General features: G+C 35.3%; 1 protein-coding gene across 3 annotated transcripts in view; it reads left to right on the top strand.

The window, feature by feature from the left end:
• The window catches only part of TLK1 (tousled like kinase 1), a 72,877-nt gene that overhangs the window by 23,868 nt on the left and 27,349 nt on the right, over window positions 1–21,660 (top strand). For all 3 annotated transcript variants that reach the window (XM_065670397.1, XM_065670398.1, XM_065670396.1), the window contains 8 exons: window positions 5,666–5,784; window positions 9,277–9,348; window positions 15,057–15,132; window positions 17,649–17,695; window positions 18,061–18,147; window positions 19,246–19,335; window positions 20,166–20,258; window positions 21,393–21,503. In XM_065670397.1, the coding sequence (XP_065526469.1) occupies window positions 5,671–5,784; window positions 9,277–9,348; window positions 15,057–15,132; window positions 17,649–17,695; window positions 18,061–18,147; window positions 19,246–19,335; window positions 20,166–20,258; window positions 21,393–21,503 (690 nt within the window). In that variant the 5' untranslated portion in view covers window positions 5,666–5,670. The remainder of the gene's footprint in view (window positions 1–5,665; window positions 5,785–9,276; window positions 9,349–15,056; window positions 15,133–17,648; window positions 17,696–18,060; window positions 18,148–19,245; window positions 19,336–20,165; window positions 20,259–21,392; window positions 21,504–21,660) is intronic.

Genomic DNA, 21,660 nt, shown 5'->3' on the forward strand with positions numbered 1-21,660 from the left:
ATGGAACCCTGGTGTCCTTTAAGCTTTGGCTATGTAGCTATTGTTAGGAGATAAATATAGTTCAGGGATTTTGTTTTTATTTGTTTTACTTTAGGTCTCAGAGTTTGTATCTTGCTGTCTGCCCTATTGACTGCCAATTTAGGTTGAGTGGGACCTTCTCGACTGCTGGATCTGCAGTCCTGAATCACCGGGGCCTTGGGATTGTGGCTTGCATGGGATGGTGATGCCCTTCAAAGCCTTCTGCTAAGGGCAGGTTGCGTTTTTACTCTTACCTTGGAATTTAAGTCTTTTCATATTTCTGATGCTTGGGTTTATGTGATTGTATGAGCATTTCAACTTGTTTTCTTAGCACATTAGTAGTTTTCAAGCCTGTTTCCAATTGTGTTCTGTGATTCCCCAAAACATGCTGTGGAAGAAAGACTATTCAAGACATGGTTTAGCAACACAGGTCAGTTTTGGGGGTTGTTTGGGGTGGTTTTGTGTTGTTTTGGTTTTTGTTTTGTTTTGTTTGATCTGGTTTGGTTTGTTTTTCCTTGGCTCAGTCTCACAATTTCACAGCACAGATGTTCTAGTTTAAGTGGACCAGGTGTCATTTTTTCCAACTTAAAAATCAAGAAGTTTGGATCCACTCTGTAGAGTTTGTTGTCTTACTGTATTTTGATTTGTCATACTTTTTCACTTGATTAGACTTGTATTTTAGAGCTCTGTATGTTCCTTCACTGACAAATTGTTCTGCGTTGCTTTATTCCCAATTGGCTTTGTAAGGTACTGAAGCAAAGATAAAGTACAAGCTATAATAAATAGGAAGTTTTACTATTAATAGAAAGAAACCTTGATCAGCATGACAGTGAATTGCTAGAATTTACCTGACTTCAAAATATTTTGTTATTAAATAGCTTGGGTTTTTTTGGAAGCAGAAACGTTTGATCAATTGCCCTGTTTTCCTGGAGACTGAAAAAGTCCTTTCTCATTGGTTCCACAATAAGGAAAGTTCAGACTTCCAGAAAGATGAGAGAGAAGAGTGAAGCTGAGAGCCTGGTTCGGTTGGTTTGTTTTTCTTTTTCCCGATGAGACAAGACACTAGCTCACTTAAAAGGAAATACACATGGATGCAGAGACAAGGTGCATCTCCGTGTTGGTGAAAGAAAAGAGAAATAGTTGTGTGGACTTTCGGTTTTTTTTTGTTTTTTTTTTTTTTTTAGGAGACTGAATAAAGATTTTAGAATTTGTTTTTAGTAATTTTCTGCAGTCTGTTTTGCTTTTGATATTTTAAAGCTTTGGGTTTATCTGCTGTTAGTATGTTGGAATAATTCTCATACCGTGTGTGTTACCAAAAAAGCTAAGTGCCCTCTATGAGCACATCAGGAAATTCTGTTTACATTTGGACTACTGTTGAAGTGTCTTCTTCTATTCAATAGATATGTCTCCATGTTGAAGTATTTTGCTTTGGCATTAAAAGCTCTATGCAAATAACTCTGTTAAAGAAATCAGATCAAACCAGTATGCCTTTCACTTAAGTGATAGGTGGTTTGTGCTGGCCTTGCATTCAGGGGATGGGGGAGCCTCAGTCAAATCTGGAGGGTTGTTCAAAGACAGATCTGGTTTCTGCATAATGAACTTTATCTTCATTGTAGAAAGCTGACAGTGTGTGAAGCTGCTGAGCTTCCTTCATCTCCAAGCTGTAATTGATTGCCAGATAACAAGAGTCCATTCAGGGTAGTAAGAGGGTCAGAGATAAAGACTGAGTCTTGGAGCTTGATTCCATATTTAGTGGAAAAGAGAAATATGTCTCGTCTGTCAGGCCTTTGTGTTTGGGTCTGTGATGCTGCTTGGTAGTCTAGCAGTGTTTTGAGATAGACACTGTAGTAAATGTAAATCCCAAAAGATCCAGTTTTAGGAGGTGAAGACTTGCAGTTGCAACTCACTGCTAAAGTTTTTCTCCTAAAATGTCAATTTCACTCAGATATGAGCAAATATTTGGTAAAATAACTAGATCTTGTGCAAGTATTTGTATACTTGGAGGTGTCAAGACCTGGGATACAGGTGTAGTTGCACTTTATTATTTTCTTGTCGCCAGTTCTGGAAAATTCAAACTACCATGAAGAATTCTCTGATTCGTTACATATCTGTTTCCCTAAGCTAAAGTACAGCATAATTGATTTTATACTGAATGCCATAAGAGAGCTTATAAATTGCTTGTCTGAATTACAACTTTGACTTCTGACATAACCCGCTGCTCAACATATTCTCAGAGGAGTTTGGAGTTCTTTTCTGTAGAATTCTTGCAAAAAGTGTACTCTCCGGGACAAGAAATCTGTGTATGTTATATTAGCTTTCAGAGGAGAGGCTGTGTGATCCTGAAAGATAAATTAATATGGAAGATACCACCAGTCCCAAAGAACACAAGAGCTAGGTAGTGTTGGTAACTTTTAAAAATAATACTAGAATAAACATTCCAAAAGCAGTTACAAGAAGTAAAGTAGTGGCATGTTTTAGGGCTTTTCTGTGAGTTTCAGATGGTAGTAGAAGGTTGAATGGCAGTGGATTGTAGCAGTGCCAGTCCTTCACTTAGCATCATTGTAAATACACTGAAGGTACTTGCAGAATGTGATTGTGTGTCCTTTGAGTTAGAGAGTTGGCTTTCAGGGGTAAGAATGAGCTTAGTTCATGTAAGTCTGGGTACATGTTCAAAACTGTAAGTTATGCCGATGTTGTGGGCAGCAGGAGAATTTATAATGTTTGGTATCTAAGAAAAATGATTTTTTTTTTGTCCCTTACATGGAGTGGCTTAAAGCTCATGGTACCTTTAAGAGCAGGTAACTTGTGCTGAGAACTGCAGAATTGTACAGAACTGTGTGTTCTTGAAAAAACAGCTGTGTGTCTGGGAGTGAATGGTGAATTAAATTACAGCATGAATGAGGAAGGCAATTTAATAGATGTTCATAGGATTTACTCTGTGTTGAAAGAAAGTTTGAATCCAGCTTTTCTGTCTTGTCCTTTAGATGACCAGAATGGAGGAGTGCATGTTGATTTTTGGTTCTGGATACTTAATACCAATAGCCAAAATGAAACCAAAACACCCCCCCGAACCATAATGACAAAAACCACTCCAGCAGAAATAATGAAGAGGATACAGTGTATTCATTAGCATGAGCGGGCTCTAAAATCTGAGCAGAAAGAAAAAAAGGGTTATATTTCATCTGTGCTGCGGAATACCCCTCTACCTGCTAAATTACAATTCTGACTTGTAAGGTAACCTGGGGTGCCATCTATTCAGTACATGAGTATTTAGATACAGTATGTGGGACCTGCTGTTGCAATTTTACCCTGCAGCACTTTGCATGTGCCTTAGCTGTCCACAGTGGTTGTTGCTTTCCTGTGTTTCATAAAATATACAATATAGGAAATGATAGTATCTGTTTCTGTAATATATGCATGTTTTGTAATTGCTAGAATGTCAGTAATTTTAAGTAAGCTCTGAACTTTTGTGGGCAGTGACTGTCAAGTCGGCTAATAAATCAAAATAATGCTTCATTAAACGGGTTGCTTTGGTAAACTAGAATAGGTTGTTTCAGAGTGGCATACACTTAAACACTTTCACTGTTACGAAGCAAACCAGTAATAATTTAAACTTGTGTGACAAATCTGGTGTGCTTAGTTTGTTAAGCTTTTTCAGAGGAATACTTTCCCGTTACAGATTACATACATCCTAGGAAGGGTGTACTGTACACATCTGTGTGCAATGTATAAATGTAAGAAGTATATTTTGTGCATATGAGAAGTGCACAATTTGGTTTTGAAACTCTTGGAAGCAGTACACAAGCATATTTTAGGAAGCAAGTGTTTAAAGAGGATTCCTGATTGTTCTTCATTGTGCATTCGCGTAGTAAAACAGTTTTTACCCTGGAGAGCTTACAATTTAAAATATGTAGAAATTGGGGGAATTTTCACTAGGCAAGTTCAGAATCAGTGTTAACAACTGCTGATAATACACCAGCTGCAGTTTCAAAGTGGGTAAAATTCTCCTGCATTGCTGGAAGAGAGACCTCCAGCTCTGTATGTGGCTGCTTTGGGTAAACTTCCCTACCTCCAGAAACAAAATGTGGGATCCTTAAACCACCGCTTGCAGTTTGATTTTTTTCAAAAGAAGGCTCTGCCAGCCAGACAGTTCTCGAATGTCTCCTTCTCAACCATTTTTCTCTTGGTGTGGTTTTCTTCCATCGGAGAAGGTCTGGGTACCAGGCTTTGCGCTAAAGAAGCACTGACACCCCACTTGTCATCGTCTGCTGACCCACAGGAACAAGGGCAACTTGAATTAGCCAAATAGTAGAGCCTGTGCTTTTCTTATCAGGAGGATTAGCTGCATGGCAAGGAGTGGCCAAAATGTGTCGTACAGAAGGGTCTAGTTTTTGAATGCCAAATTTGGTGAGATACTGGAGAGTTGTATAAAAATGTGTCTAATATTATCTCATTGGTGATAATATTATTGGCTGTGCTGGTGCCTTGGGTGTCAGGATGATTAGCTGATAGGTCGAAGTTCATGAAAAATTTTCATTAAAATGAAATTCCAAAAATCTTTTTTCATAGCACTTTGAATATATATAGTTATTACTATAATGTCTTTTCTTAACTGCTGTGTTGTCCTCTGGGACTGAGAAGCACAAACTTGCTAAGTTGTGTCTTAGTTGAAAAAGATAAGGCTATATCACTTTATATGGTACTTGAGGAATATGCTATGAAATAGTGCATAAAGACTGGCATTAAATATCTTACTTAAAGCAACTGGAATGTTTCCAATTGAAGATAAACTGAATGTTCAAGTAGTTGGAAAGATAAAAACAAAGAATGCAGTTTGTGTAAATACGGAAGACTATTTGTCTAGATCGTCTTTCAGACTCATTAAACAGACATAAGTGATTTAAATACAAATTAGAAAGCTGCACATCATGTTGCAGCCTACCCATGTAGGCTGAGCTCATCAGAAACTCCTTTTGTTCCTCCATTTCCTTCCATCTTCATTTCCCTGCCAGTGCCAGCAGCACTGCTTTACCCTGTTTAGCAGGGCTCTGTCAGAGGCACCACCTGTGCAAGGATCTCTGTTACTCATGGCTCCTCTCATATTGCTGATCCTGCTCCTTGCTTGTCTGCCCTTCAATCCTCCATATAATCCTGCATTCCCTTGCATGTGTTGGGGTCTGTGGTCTACCTTCTGATTTTCTTTTCTTTTTTTTTTTTCCTCCCACTATGATTCTTGTTTGTCTCGGTTATCAGTGTCTTAAACAATTTTCATAGTATGGAGAGCAAGGGGATTGCAGAATTGGGAGGGTTTATGCTGGAAACTGTTTTGCTCCTGTCAGCTAGTTTTTACTCTATAAATAATTTGCTGGTTGGCATATCACACACCACGGACTCCATGTCTCTTACACGCCTCTAACACATTCTAGTTTTCACCAACATTGACAAGGCTATTCTGATACATGTAACTTCCCCCTAAATTTCTGGAATTCATTGAGTGCATTCGTTATTAGGTAACAGATGGTGAATCGTTGTCACATTGAGAGTATAAATCCTTTCTTTGCATAGGCTGGTGGTATGTTTGGCTTGTTTGCAAGATATTCCGCTGCAAATACTAGGGAATATAATGTATTTATTTATCTCTTTTTAGGAGCAATGGATGAGCTTCATAGCCTGGACCCAAGAAGACAAGAATTGTTAGAGGCAAGATTTACAGGCGTAGTAAGTGGCAGCACTGGGAGTACTGGAAGTTGCAGTGTTGGAGCTAAAGTAAGTTCTAAGAGAAGTCTTCCAGATCTACCATCTTTGACATATGAATTTATCTCACACTGTCTCAGTTGCATATTGCGCATGTGATTTACTTGCAAGAGTATTGGGTTGGAAAGGAGTCTCAGGAAAATCCTTGTTAGTTGGTTATGTTATTTTGAGATAGGATTGTTTATCCTAAACCTGTTTATGTCATGGAGATAGAACTGTTCTGAAAACAACCGAAAAATAGGGTTATGCAGGCTCTTTTGTGGTTTTACTGTAGTGTGCATATGATCAGGGATGGAAGTTTTTCTTGGTACTTAAGTGGACTTGTCCCTTCTGCAGATGGCCAGCTGTTTACAGTTCAGCTTGAAATAGGCACAGGGAGTGTGGTGTAACCTGTTTTTTAAGATTAAACTTGTTTGAAGACTAACATATTTAGATTAACAAAGGGTTGGAACTAGATGATCTTTAGGTCCTTTCCAACTTTTCTATGATTCTATGACCAAAGTACTTTTGAATTCCATTTCCAATGTGTTTGCAGTGTCCTCATAAAAATTTTAAGTATTTTACTCAAACTTGGTTAGTATTTTTCATTTCTTATTCCACATTTTAATTAGCAGTGTAAACCAGAGAACAAAATTACTGTCTGATAGCAGAAGTTGATGAAATTTCTGGAGACGTGTGATGTATTGGTGACTATTAACAAACTGAAAAGGGTTGAAATTGGTGCATAGTAAACTTGTATCTTCTTAATTTGTTTTTGGGAGTGACAGCAAGTTAACCGTCACAAAGCTGTAAGATGGGTGACAGATCACTTCTGTTACTACCATTTTAACCAAGAAGTGAGGTAATTGCTCAGGGGAAGGAATCAGGTTGGATTGACACAATGTAGTTGGTGCACTGTTTTTTTCTCTTGTAATTGCCTTCTAAATATGTCTGCAGAAATATATACTAGCCATATCTTGTGATTAAAATTAGATACAGGCAAATCTTGGATTCTCTAGTACTACTTACTCCCTAATTTTTCAGCTCATTATAATTGTTCAGGTAAATGCTCATAATTCAGATGTCCACTTCTTTTTCATTACTAGCTCTGTACCTTCTTTTAACTTCATTTAACTTCATTTAACCAGCGTATTTGTAAACACTTCCATTAGTTTTTGATACACTTGTGTTGGTTCCTTGCCTGATTGCCAGTCTTTCCTCCTCAGAATCTGTCTACTGCTATGTGTGTAATACTTTCTCCCTACAAGTAATCATCAAGTTTTATCCCCTCTAAGTCGCTGCTTACCATTTCCATAAATCTGTTCAAGTTTGGGGTTTTTTTTTGTTGTTGTTATTGTCTGTTGTTCAGCTACTTTCACTTTCAGACAGAGTGCCTTCCACTTCCAGGTTTTCAATTTGTTCATCCAAATTAGCCATAAAAAAATTAAACCAACTGATTTCCTTTCTGACTCTACCATGTAAAATATGAATTTCTTGTCCCTGACATGTTCCAAGGTCTGTTTGAACAGATAATTTTATCTTATCCAGTTGGTTTCCAAATGGATAGAAGGATAAAATGTTTGTGGTTTTTTTAATATTGCCAAAAGTTTTGATAACTGTTTGCAGAAAATACTGCTACCACTGTCTTCTGGTTGATGCAGATGCTTACCTAAGACATTGTTCTCACCTTTGGCCAGAAATATTCCACAAATGATCTTCAGTATATAGTGCAATATCTCTTCTTTTTGCTGCCTTTTTTTTTTTTTCCGGGGGAGGGGGGAGTCAGGGAATCAGAGGAGAATACCAATATCTAGTCCTGTTATTTATCCCACCATCAGTAAAATGGCAATATCAGATTTGTATCTCTCTTATTTCTGCCCATTCAGGGTATCCAAGCAGATAATATTAACTGTAGTAGAAGGTTTGGAATATGCCTTCCCCTCCCTGCCCTCCCCCTTATTTTTTTTTTTCTTCCTTAATACAGTCTTTAGTCTTGGTGGGAACTGTTGATAGAGGCTTGTCTGATTTTTATTGAAAAAAACCTGATAAAACCTTTTTGATCTGATGTACAAAGGTAACTGGGAAAATGTGGTGTATAAATATGATCTTCATTTGTCTGCTTTCACTTTGAAGGTAAAAATCAGAAAAAAATCCTCTTCACATACCTATCCAAATCCACACGTACCAAATTCTCATTATCCTAGCACAGCAACACAATACAGAGATTGCAGCTGCACTTACTGATTATTTTTTGAAACATTCTAGGTCATTATTTTCCTGGTAATTAAATTGAGATGTATTTTTGTTTATTTGGGCTACTATTTTGAAAGCCTGCCTGTATCTACTGTTTTGCTGAAGAGTTTTCAAATCACTGAAGGGGGAAAAAAAGAACATAATCTTCAAGCTTTTGCAGTAAGCAAGAGTGGAAATAATGTATATGGGTTACTGGGATTGTTTTGTCTGATTCAGATCACCAGATACTCAGACATTGCAAGGAAGAACTACATATAGACTTTTCTATAATAGCAACTGCTTGTGGGGAAGAACACATGAGGAAATTTTGTGGGTTTAATTAACATTTCTCCAGAAATTTCAATTCAGAGATGGTCTAGTTGTTCAGAAGGTGTCACACGTCAGTATTGTCTTGCAAACTGATGCAGAGTTAGAATGTAATGCTTTTGAAGTAAGCTAAGTATTTGCCTTGGAAGTAGTTGTTCCACTTCATAGTATTTGCTCTGCCTTCCTATATGGAGGAGAATAATCCAGTGACATAAGATTTTGGGGGTTTTTTTAATAAAAAGAAGCTCAACTGATGTTGGCATTTTTGTTACATGAACATGGAACAGACTCTTTCAGTAAAATGTCCTTGTTGCCATTCTGTGTTCAAAAGATCTCAGCATTAGAAAATTTCTAATTTAGAAGTACTGTGACTTGAGGCTATTTCACAGTTTCTTCTCCCCTTTCCTCCAGTCTAAATTTATTACTTTAGGGGAAATTATTTGTTTAAAGAACGTAGAAGAATATTGTCAAACGTTGTTATTTTCTGTTATTGAATGGATTTAAAAAAACTTAGATCTTTGCAGCAGCCTACTATCCGTCTTGGAGGAAATTAAACCCTCTTTTTCTTTGAAAAATGATGGAAAATGAGGGTTTTTTCATAGTCTCCAGCACCTTCAGCAGTATTGGCTTTTTAAGCTTATTCTGTGGAATCATTTGGTAGGATTTTTCATTGGATGTTTTACTATTCCCAAATAAGGCTGAAGTGGTTTTGGCTGTTCCTGGGGTTTTACTTGGCTTAAAAGCAATTGAAATACAGAATTTGCTGTGCCCTGTCAAAACAGCCACCTGTCAAACTCTTCATTCTCCTTGCAAGTCACAATGCTCTGTAGTTAATAGGTTATTTTTTTTCCTCTTGCAAGCATGACAGTTTATTACTGTTAACTTGTTATAACTGTGAATAATATTAGTGGATTAGCTGGTCTATAAATCTGCATAAAATATTTTGTATTTTATTTGTCTTGGTAGGCTTCAACAAATAACGAAAGTTCAAACCACAGTTTTGGAAGCTTGGGATCTTTAAGTGATAAAGAATCAGAGGTAAGTATATGGGGGACATCTTTTGTTACTTAAGAATTTTAGTGCTGCAAGTAATAATTTTATATGCTCTTGCAGGGGGGTTGGACTAGATGATCTTTTTAGGTCCCTTCCAACCCTTGGGATTCTGTGATTCTGTGATTCCACTTTACCGTATTTTATATAGAAGCTTTTAAAGTAAAATACAAAATACACAGCTAGGCAAGAAAAAGCATACATTACTGAAAGACACCATCTCTTGGAGGAGAAGAAATTACTTCATAAAAGTTTCTTTCGATTTTTGGTCATGAAACTAGGTGCTTCTGCTTCTTTATTATCTACGTAGTCATGTTGTGATGATACATACAGCTTTTGGAGCTGAAAATACTTAAAACAGTTTGGTGTCTTTTGTTTAATAAGTAACAAGATTTTTATCAGCACAGATAAAGTTCGCCTAGTCATTTGCTGCGTGTTTTCTTCAAAAATACAGATTTACTCTATGTGCAGCCAATAGCTGTCATCCGAATTTGTAAAAGCTGCAGTTGTCACTGTGTGTTCTCTTACCTAGTACCACTTCAGAATCCAAAAAAGGATTCATACTGTTATTAGGCTTTAATGTGCAGAGTGCAGATTTCCCTGGAGTAGAAGATTTGCCTCTTAGTGACCAGCATTAATATAGGTACTCTAATGGCAGCTCTTAAAATTCACCTGTTTTGGAGTCAGCGAGTCCTTGACAATTCTGCCTGTGCACGTCACAGACTGCATCAGTAAGATTATACCCATTGTAAGCAGGAACGCATTTCTAGCCAAGGCTAGACCTGTGTTTGAGTGTGTGTCATGCCAGAGGGAATGTTGTTTGGAATGTGCTTTCAACGTCATTTTCACATGTTAAAGCTTTACTTGGGGGCCTAATTGTTCATTCACTTAGTCACTATGAGACACTGCTTTTACACTGGACTGACTAGCAAGTGAATTTAGTTTATTCTTAATACCAATATCTTACAAAGAATTGTGTGATTTCATGTTTTTCTCTTTGAGAAAGGCTCTACTATGTTTTTTTTCCTCTGTCTTTCCCAGCTGGATTTTCCTTTCAATTGTATATAGACTATTTTCTTAACCAGAAGAGTCTGCCTGTTGCTTTTCTTTGTGGCTTTTCCTAGAAATACTTTCCCTAATGTTGCAGTGAGGCAGTTCTGGTGTAGGGTGGTAATGGAAATGTGCTGCAGTAGCTTGGAAGTTACAGTGCATTATTGCAATTACTTGACAGAATAACATGTCTGTGAGTAGTCAAGTGATCTCAGAACACTGACTTTATGTGTAATAGCTTTTTGGTGTAGAAAAATATTATTTTACAGTTGTGTAAATGAAATATGGAGGCAAGGTTTTTCCAAGGCATGTAAGTTTGAGAGTTCGATGCCTATCTTTGGTGTTTTAACCTCAAGCAGTGCTTCTGAGTAGGGATAGTTGGGTTTATTTTCTTTTTAGACGTTCTAAAGTTTGGATTCTAAAATAGAAGTAGACTTCTTCTTAGAAAAGTCCCAGCACACATAGGTTTCCGGTGCTCCATTGCTCTGTGCTTCAGATGTCTTCTGTTTTCTGAAAGATGGTTTTTTTCATTTTCTGTTAATGACATTGAGCAATGAAATATGATTTCTTCACCCATGTTCAGAAGTTGTCAGATGTCACTTAAATTGCAGCTGTAACACCAAACATGTTAATAAGTTTTTACAGTTTTGTTCTCTGGTTACTTATATACTGTAATCCCATAAAAACACACTTTAGTTCTCAATATTGCAAACTAGTTGTGGGATTTTTTTTTGGGGGGGGGGTGGTGGTTGAGGTGGTGGGTTTTTTTTGTTGTGGGTTGTTTTTTTTTAATGGTGTGACAATGAAGGTTTCATCATAATAGGGAATTCCTCTTGTGGATGATAGCGTAGAAATACAAAGACTTAGTCATATGGGAAGCAGAGAACTGTTTTATCTCAATAGATTTTGGGAGGGAAAAAAAAAAGTAGAAATGCACATCTCAGAATAATTGAAATTAATTTCTAGCAAGAATGTCAGTTTCTGATCAAGTTGTAATGGTACATCCATGTTACCATTCTGCGCTTTCATCACTAAGCAACACATTAAAAGAAAAAGTCTCACAGTTTTCAAAACAAGGCAGGCTTCACACACACAACATAAGCACCCTTTTTGTTTCTGGTGTGAATTTTTCCTTCTTTTTACTTTTTGCACATGAGATTGCAGAAAATACATCTCTTGTTGTTCTGTCTGATGGATGTATGAAGAGGGGCAACTTATCTGAGTAATAGTTTTGAGATACTTCACAGAGAAAAACTTTGATCTGCAAAATACCTTGACCCAGGCTTTATTCTGAATTCAGCTCAGCATTGTGAACAATAAACATTAGCTGGATGTTTGATATTAATATCCAGACCTGTATTTCAGCTTTTTTTTAAATTTATACATTATCTTTATTTTATTAAATGCTTTATTGCTGTGGTACATAGGTCTTAATTTGAGTGTATATTAGCTATCTGTAGTTAAGATAAATCCTAAATTGGCTTCCTTGGGTTGTGAACAAGTGTTTCTAGTAGTCTTCTGATATTTTGGCCCTAGCCACCATCCCTCATTAAGTAGATTACTCTTCCCTGTTTTGGTTGCAAATACATTATTTTATTTATAACTAGTATTTTCTGTTCTCCATAGATAATAAATTATGTAAAGGAAGACAGCTTTGTCTGTGGCTTGGTTTGTCCAGTTTGATTAGTTATATAAATGTTTTACTCTGCTCTCTAGTAGTTGCTGTTTAGTTGCTGTGGTTCTCAATAATACATAACGCTCATAAATGTCATTTCAGAAGTAACTAAAGGTTTGATCTAACTGGAATTTATAATGCATTGCAGAGGAAAACAGTGCTGATGTATTTATTTGCTGTAGTTGTGAAGCTGGGAGGGGGTAGGATTTATAAGAAAATAATCATGGAAAATTGTCAACTCATTCATTATGCATACGAAAAATACTAACAATGAAATACTAACAATCATACTGGAGACTTAAGTTTTAAGAGGAAAAACAATGTATTTTATTACACGTTAATTTCTTTTTTTCCTCCACAGAATTAAATTGCTGACTTACGTTGTTACCAGTTATACAGTAATGGTGGAAAATATGTACCTATACATAAAATACATAAAAATACTTATCTTAGGTGGTTTGTTTTTTTTTTTTAAGAGGAGTAACTATTTGAGAATTGGTTCTTAGAAATTTTTATTTTATAAAAGAGAATGTGGAAAGCCAAGATTCACAACTGTAAATGTGAAGAGAGGACTCAGGGGAAGCACATTAAATTTGAAAGGTAAACTAGGATCAAGACCATGATCAAGACCATGAGGCTGTGGTAGTGGGCCAAGGTGTGAGTAACTAACGTAGCTTTGCAATCTGATTTTGGATAACTTCAAAACTAGTTGTCTTGCTTGTGAAGTAGTGCTGTTTTAATCTAAATCTTGGCTATATGTAAATCCTTCTGAAGTAGCTGAAAGCAGCTTCAGTCTTCATTTTTCACTATACTCTTCAGCTACGTTAGTCTTCAATTTCTTGTAATTCATATGATTTCATTCATTAGAAGAGATGTTGGAGAACATATTCTAGTGATGTAAGCTGTACATTACCGTGTGCATTTTGTAATTGGAAAAGGTGAACGTGACCTTGTTGGATAACCTCATTACTAACCTGATTAGTGTGCCAATACTTTTTCGTTTGGAAGGTTAAATTAAGCACTCAAAGAAATCAGAAGAGCTTAAGAAAATAGACACTTATGAGTTACTTGAGCTTCAGTTTTAAAACTATTAATCTTTTTAAATATCTTTTTTTAAATACAAGACTTCAGTCACTGCAGTTCAAAACTATTTTTGGTGAGGGAAATCTTAAATGTTTAGTCATTAATTGGCTTTTAAACAGTTTTTTTGCTTGGTATAGTAGGCAAAACTGACTACATTAGAATGATAACTGCTGGAAAACAAAATACCATGAAAATGTTAGATTAAATAGTTTCAATTTATTTTTGTGGAAAGATAGCTTAATGTCACCTGTTTACCTGGCAGTAATTGCAAGTAATTACAGTAATATTTCTAAGCTATGCTTTCTGCTTTTAGAATTATGCAGTCTGAGGATAAGGTCATTTCCAGAAGTCTATGTTGTACAGTTTGCTAATGTAAAAAGCAAACTATAAAAGATTCAGATTTTGGTTTGAAGAGTTTATTTAAGATAAAATGTATTTAATTTGAATTTCACTTGTAGCCTGAAGTGCAACAGCTACAATTGTGAAACTTCCAAAGGTATTTTTATTAAGCTATCCACAGAGCTAAAACTTCTAAAAAAAAAATACATTATATAAATAAGAAAGACCTTTCTGTCCTGACTGTTCTTTTATAGACTGATAATTTTCTATGGATCACTGGTAACTTAAAGTAGTTCTTTGCCAAAATAAATATTTTAGGATATTAGTAGAGTAAAATTATATTTGAAAGTATCCATGTGAAGATTTGGAAACTGAAACATAACTTGGAATGCTGTTAGGGATGGGTTGAAATTTGAATTTTGGTATCATTTGCTGTGTTGAGAAAGGGTACTTGGAGTACAAAGTGTCAAATACAGTGGAATGATAAAATGATACCATAAAAAAAGTTAAGCATCTTATCACTGATTTCAAATTTAGTCAAAAGTATTAGGGATCATTGATTTCTTGATTGTAGAAGAGAGTACATGTAATGGCTTCTGTGCTTTCACCAGTTTCTGTTAGGAGGCTGCTTAGAGGCTGAATACACACACAGCTGCAGTATCTTTTCCTTGAACCAAAGCAGCTTGTAGAATTTAACTTACACTGGGGAGACTAAATGGTTTGAATCCTCAGATCAAGGGAGAGCAAATATAATTTAGAGAAGCTTCTGATCACAGCCCTTTCTTGTTATCTGTGTTGTACATGCTGACTGTAGTTTCTAGGCAATTATATATAATATTTCTGGATTAAAAATTTAACAGGTCTGGATTTTTTCACTTATCACTGATGCTTTTTTTTTTGACCTTCTTGAGATACAAATATAAGGGGGTGGGGATGGCTATACTTTCCAAGTGGATACTCAAATTTTGAGAAATTGCTCTTTTTTTTTTTTTTTTTTTTTTTTTTAAATCCTAAACAGATTCTAGAAATCTGCGGTTTATTTTTAGTTTGGACATGACTCCTGCACTTCTGAAAATGCATAACATTATTGGCTTCGTATCGAAGCACTAGGACTTTTTACAGCATGACAAAGCATAGAAAACACCACTGTCATGAATCAGCTTATTTCCCTAAGTACTGAGCTTTAAAACACCCAGAAACAAAGATATGAAGATATTGGTAAAATGTAGCCATGGTGAAACCAAATTGGGTGTTCACAAACCCCAGAATGGATGAAAAGGTGTAATTGCTTAACAATTAATATGTAGAATTGCCTCTGGGAAATTATTTAAGAATTATTTCTCACTTTCTTAAATATCTTTTCTAGCTTGTATTTAACGGATTGACCAAGGATCGTATTATCTGCTTCAACTATGATCTGAAATTACATCCCTGCTGAATTGTGAAATCATGTTTTATGAATGAGGGTTTACATTTATTTCACAATAATACAGCAATAAAATAAATAAATGGAGCTGCTGTTGGATCATGTTCTTTCTGTTGCTTGTAGACCCCAGAGAAGAAACAGTCAGAACCTTCCAGAGGAAGAAAAAGAAAAGCAGACACTCAGAGTGAAAGCAGCCAAGGTAAACTAAAATCTAAATTAATTAAATAGTTACTACATGTATTTAGTCAAATTATAATGCACAAAGTTTTCACTCTTAGCCTTAAAAGATCTGTATTTTTGCTTGCATAAGAAAGGTGTTTGGTTTTGGAAGTTAAATTACATATCCTCTCCCTTCTGCCCTCATTTGTCACTGGAAGGCGTGGGCAAGTAAAACCTGAACTGGGCTGATGATTACCTATAGGAATTGTGCACTAATACGTGTGCAACCTGCAGCTATGATACAACTCAGTACACGTTTTAAGAACAGTAGCAGCTCTTCTCATCCAAAATACCTTTGTGGTTTGTATTTCTTTTCAGTAGGTGAGGTAAGAGGGAAAGGGAATTGTGGATTATAATAACTGATTGCTTGTTTTTCAAGTATATTTAAAAATCTATTCTTATTCTTTCTTTTCTATAGATTATTGTACAGGGTAGTTGTCTAAAGGGTTGGGGAAATCAGGATGAGATTAATTTCTGATTTCATATTTACAAAGCGTAGTTTTTGTCAATCCTCTCTTTGATATGACTTTTGGGTAAGGAATGGTGTAACTTTAACCTCAAAAGAAAAAATTCATCAAAAGAGGAGAGGAAATAGTTTTGATAACATCTGTATTAGCTTTTTTTTGGTTTCTAACTGAGCTAGGAAATGTCACTTCAGATATGTATCAATGGTCTCCATATCTGGAAGTCTTCATGATGCAACATGCTATTAGTAGAAGAATTATGTAGTTTGACTAAAATTAATTTCTTTGTAAGTGTTGCTTCAGAGACCTGCTTTGTTTGAAGAACTTGAATGAAATTTCCTACTTCCATTGTTCTAGAAGCTTATCCTTCCTGCTACCAATGAAAGTTGAAATTAGAGATGATAGAAATTTTAGGAAGTTTTTGTCATAGAGAACATTATAATAATGTCTTATAATTGCTATTTTACTGTCAGCCGCAGTGAAACTGACTAATCTGCATAGCAGAGCTATGCCTAGGAAACTGCAGCGTATTGGAGTGGTACATACAGTACAGTGGAAGCACAGCAAATACCACTATTGTTCTTTTTTTCAAGAGATCTCTCTCTTTGATATTGCATACCTAGGATTATGGCTTATTTTGCATATCACTAAGTCAAAAATGTTGACAAAAAGTATCATTTGCAACACAGAGGTAATTGAGAAGTGGGATAAAATCAGTGTAAATCTGTTTGTAATATTTCTTCAGTGTGAAGTTCTGTAACATGATACAGAATAGATTTTTCTATATTGAAAGGGAATGCAGTCTTGTCTTCATTTATCTGTGTAAAAGCAAATTTTAATTTGATAAAGGGATATACAAGAATTAAGCATGAAGACAGAAATGCAGAATTACAGGGTTGGTAAAGAACTGGCTAAAGGGCAGTAGCAGCAATATGAACACTAACTGGGCAACTACTGGAGGAGTCAGGTGTGTGCTGTTCTAGGTGTTTGAATTGTCTGCCTAAATATTTCTGTTGAAAGTCCTGACACAAAATGGGCTGCCAAATATTTCTATTTCTTTGTGATATTTCTTAGTGACACAAAGTTAGCAGCAGTGCCAGCATACTGAACTAGAAGGAATTACTGAGAGCTGAAACAACAGAAGTGTTTTGAAATCTTTACTAAATAGTCCAAAATTACTTTTTTGGACCTATGTCTAATGATTTAATTCATCAAAACAACTTTTTTCTATAAAGGAAAAAGCTTTGAACAAGAGTCTGTATCTCCTAACAAGTAGTCTGACCTATACAAGAGCCTTAAGATTTATCAGTCATCTTGGGGCCAAATAGATGAAAGCATTTATACCGCTGGGTAAAAGCATTGGTGCAATCTCTGGAATGCCACATATAGGTCAGGTCCTCACATTGAAAAAAGATTCATTCACATTGATGCTCCTCAAGTCTCAATACTGATTAAGATAAAATAAATTCTGCTCTCTCATTCTGGCTCTATTTACCTCCCAGGTTAACCCTGATAGTTAATCGATTCATGATCAGGCTGGGGGGGATGTAAGTACTTGTCATCCTCCATACCCTCACTGTTACTGGCACTTGGGCTGGACATTTGGGCACAGTGACTCATCTGGATCATATAATGTTAGTAAACTTGGATAATTTGGTATTTTGGAAGTTAATGAACTTTGAGATAGTGCTTAAAAAGGGGAAGGACTTGAAGCTAAAGGTTTGATCTGTGGGATGAGAGATGAGTTTCCTGTTATCTAGAAGAGGTCTAAGCTTACTGCTAAGTCTGCGCTAATCTGGTTTAGGAATTGAAGTGTGACTTAATTTCTGATTTCTCAATGAATGGAATATGCAGATATCTTTGTTGTGGCAAATCCATTAATTATCTACATAAGGAGATCAAATGGTAGCACATCAAAGAAAACCAATTAACAAGTGGTAAGACTTGCTATAATTATAGGTAAAAATGTAAGACACATCTATAAGTAATCTATTTAATCAATTCTAACATGCATTAATATATTTTTTTTCAGGAAAGAATATTGGGGGACGTGGTCACAAGATTAGCGACTATTTTGAGGTAAGGCTTTTGTGTGTTTGTAAAACTTACTTGAGCTTTGAAATGTACTTTTAGCATTTTTTTATGTTAAAAGGATTTTTGTTTGTAATGGACAGGCCTCTTGAGAGAATGCTTTCTTTTCTTTATGTATGTTTGTGAGTATTAAACATTAAAGTCGAGATGCACTGTATCTTGGTGCAACCTGAGCTAAAATACAAAAAACATTTTCTTTCACGCTTTTCTTTAAATAGCCAGATAATACACTATTAAAAGTAGTACAATCTGATTTACAAATCTTGTGTACACATGAGCTGTATCATTCAGTAGATGTTTAATGTATTTTGATAATAAGATTGACTAATTGGAGGGCTCCATCTTCTCTACAGTACCAAGGTGGAAACGGCTCTAGTCCAGTGCGAGGCGTACCTCCTGCAATCCGATCTCCTCAGAATTCACATTCCGCTCCTTCTTCTGTAAGTTTGTGAACTTCATAACTGCTGGAGAAACTTTCATAGTCTAAAAGTAGCATAATTGAAAATAATTATATTCAAGGGAAGAGTTTTGAAAGTAAGGAATTCTGGGAAGGTGTTCATTATTTCAACAGGGAAAAAAAAGGATTAAATTGAATATTAAAACTTAAATTTTCTGTTAATGCTAAGACTTTTTTCTAAAACATAATTTTTAAATTCAAAGTAATTATATAAAATGTTGAATAAATGTTAAAGTGCTCTAATGACACCTATTTAGAAACTTCATACAAAGGGGAGGATTTTCGTTACTTATGAAGAAACTGGACCCCTAACTTGGGACTTTAAAAGCTCAGTTTTTGATAAATTGTAAGTTTTTTAGTAATTGGCACCTGATTTGCCTGTATCCTTTTAAGCTTCTCTTTGCTTTTAATGCTAATTATTTTCTTCCTCATATGCACAATTGCAGTGTTATGCATATCCACATGTGATTCTAGATTGCCAGACAGATTCTGCCAGTTACAGAAGGGATTTGTTTTCTCTGTTGGTAAACCTCAGCTTTTGTTCCATATACTTTCAACTTAAGGCATCCTCTTATTCTTGCTAGCAGTATGGAGTGTAATACAGAATGTAGAATTTGGCATGAAGACGGTCTCATTCATAAAAACTGGTGGATTTTGGAAAGTTTTATTAACAGGATTTGTGTTCTGATCAACACTAGCTTCTCCTTTGTGGTTCTCCCATGGAAAATAACCACTCCAAAAATAACTCGCATTATTTTTGAGTTGTGAAAGCTTAGAAGCAGAAAAATAAGTCTGTGTAAGTCTGACATCACCTTATGTTAGTCTTGTATTGTCTTAAATCTTTCAATCTGTTTCCCAAAAGTGACAAACCTTAGTTTTCTCAGAGAATGTATTGCATCCTTTCTAAACTAGAAGTGATGTATTACAACATAGTGATAGCTCTCAGTGCAGTACTCCAAGTAGTATTTTCTTTAATAAGGATACCTTATTTCTTTATTCTATCTGATTTTCCTGCCATGAGTTGTAAACAAGGCTGTGTTTTACAATTGTATCTAAAATGCTTCGTTTTCATATATTCCAGGTTCGACAGAATAGTCCTTCTCCTACTTCATTAGCTTTTGGGGACCACCCTATCACACAACCAAAGCAGTTATCTTTTAAAATTACTCAGGTAAGTATTTTTGAGTAGAGCTGTCCTGTGTCACTGCAGACTGTGGAAAAAAACTGATAGATACATTTCTTTGTCAACTTCTTCTGAACTCTTAAAGGCTTTCAAAAGCTTTGCTTTTTACAGTCCACCAAAGCATTTCTCTGTTGAGTTCAGCAGTTCATAATTTAAATCTCTCTGATTAGTTTTGTATTCTGCACTTGCTCTGCTGCCAGTGTTGCCCTCCATGAGTAGTTAGATGACCATGTCATTGGTAGGCTTTTACTCAAGCATTGTGTGATCTTAGTAGAGGCTGCTCTTTCAGGCAGTATTTGAAGTGACAGCTGCTGTTGTCATATTGCATTTAAGATATGACATTGAAGAAGAAAAATGAGTTGCTGATCAGAAAGATCAAGATACAGTTCTGTCATGAGTTTTAAAAGCCAAAAGCAACTGTTTTATCCCCTCTGTCATTTGTGACATGATCTGGTCTATCTTTCACAAGTTAGTCAGAAAAGTCTACTTCACATGTTGACCAAATAGAATTTAAAGCAATTAGCTGACATTTACATTTGTGCCCTGTTTTATATGCTTTTTTGTGAACAATAACTTTTCCATTAGTGGTGAAATCTTTTAACACTGTTAGTGGTTTGTCGCAACAGTTCACAGTCATACTTATGAAGAGGGAAAGCAGTTTTGATTAAGAGCCATCTATGTCACTTTCAAAACACATGAAAATAAGATGTGCTGGTCTTGTTGAATGTTTTAAAGCAGTTTATTTCTCTGCATAACAAACATGAGAAAAATAATGCTGTAATTGTGAAAGGATAAATATTTAAAAATGTTCTTTTTAGACTGATCTCACAATGCTGAAATTAGCTGCACTAGAAAGTAATAAAAATCAAGACTTGGAAAAGAAAGAAGGTCGTATAGATGACTTACTCAGGGTAAGTGTTAGACATGGGGTAAAGATATTTATTCAGAACAACAGACGGTCAATCTGAGGCAAATGTTTTAAATGTTTGAATAACCTTGGATTTAAAAATTACCCTTGAGTTACCTAAATTAAAAGGTGAAATGAGTTTTTAATTTTGGATTGGGGTTTGGTTTTGGTTGTGGGTTTTTTTCCCCTGAAAATCCAAGAAGTCTGTAAAATGAAATACATAAGGGCTTTTTTTTTTTTTAATGTTTCTGTGCTACAGCTTGTTAATGATTAAATATTTTTACAGACTTTCTGAAGGTACAAAGAAAACTGCTGCTGTTTTGCAGGCAGTTGATTAATTCCTTAAGTTCATAATATAATTTCACAAAACAGGTGGTGTTTTTGTTGTCCTAATTGTGAATAGCAGTTATCAGTGGGACAGAAAAAAAAATCAGTGCTTGTGCTCTTGAAAGAAGTGTTAGAGAGGTGATACACAAAAATATGAAATAACACTATTCACAACTTGTAGTCTATTTAGTGCTAATGAGTAAACAAGTACACACATATTAACCTGTTCATGTCGGTTTTTCTAGCACATGTTCAGCAGTATGGGATAGACAAGCCTAACCTTAAAAAAAAAATTATCCATTTTTAACAAAATAATATTGCTGTGCTTTTTAAGGTAATAATTTACATATAATTGGAACGTAGGGAACTTGTTAAATTTCCTACTCAGATAATTGAAACTTTCATCATTGTGAACTTCTTGTTTCCTTTTTAAAAGTTAGCATTTCACATGACTTCAGCAGTCAGATGTAAAGGATCCAGAGCTAAAATTAAACTTTCAGTTTAACAGTGGAGGACTAGAAATGTGATCAGTACTATGCTTTTACATATTATCTATATGTTGAATGCTCTGTGATAGAGACTGCAGCTCAGTGTAAAGGAAATAAAAAAGGAAGTGAGGCATCCTTTTACAAGTTGGCGTAGATCTGTGAAATGAGATTTTTTTGCATATATATTGATTTTATATATATGTATTATGTTTATGCATGTTCCTTCAGTCATATGAAGATAAATACGTTTATTTTCTATGACGGCTGATTTTAAAAAAATAGTTTTTCCATATATCTTTTTTGTATTTGTATGTATTTGTTAGGCTAACTGTGATCTTAGAAGACAAATAGATGAACAACAAAAACTACTTGAAAAATATAAAGAAAGATTAAACAAATGTATTTCAATGAGCAAGAAGCTTCTTATTGAAAAGGTAAGTTTACTGCTTTTAAAATCTTCGATTAAAAACTGAAGCACTCCATTATAATTCCTTCATTTTCTTTTCTTCACATTAGTCGCTGATTCTGAAACTTCGTGTGCATGGTCTCTACTTGGTAATAAGTGTTTTTATAAGCCTGAATAGGCAGAAT

Source organism: Lathamus discolor, chromosome 3 (genome assembly GCF_037157495.1).
Source record: "Lathamus discolor isolate bLatDis1 chromosome 3, bLatDis1.hap1, whole genome shotgun sequence".
Taxonomy (NCBI): domain Eukaryota; kingdom Metazoa; phylum Chordata; class Aves; order Psittaciformes; family Psittacidae; genus Lathamus; species Lathamus discolor.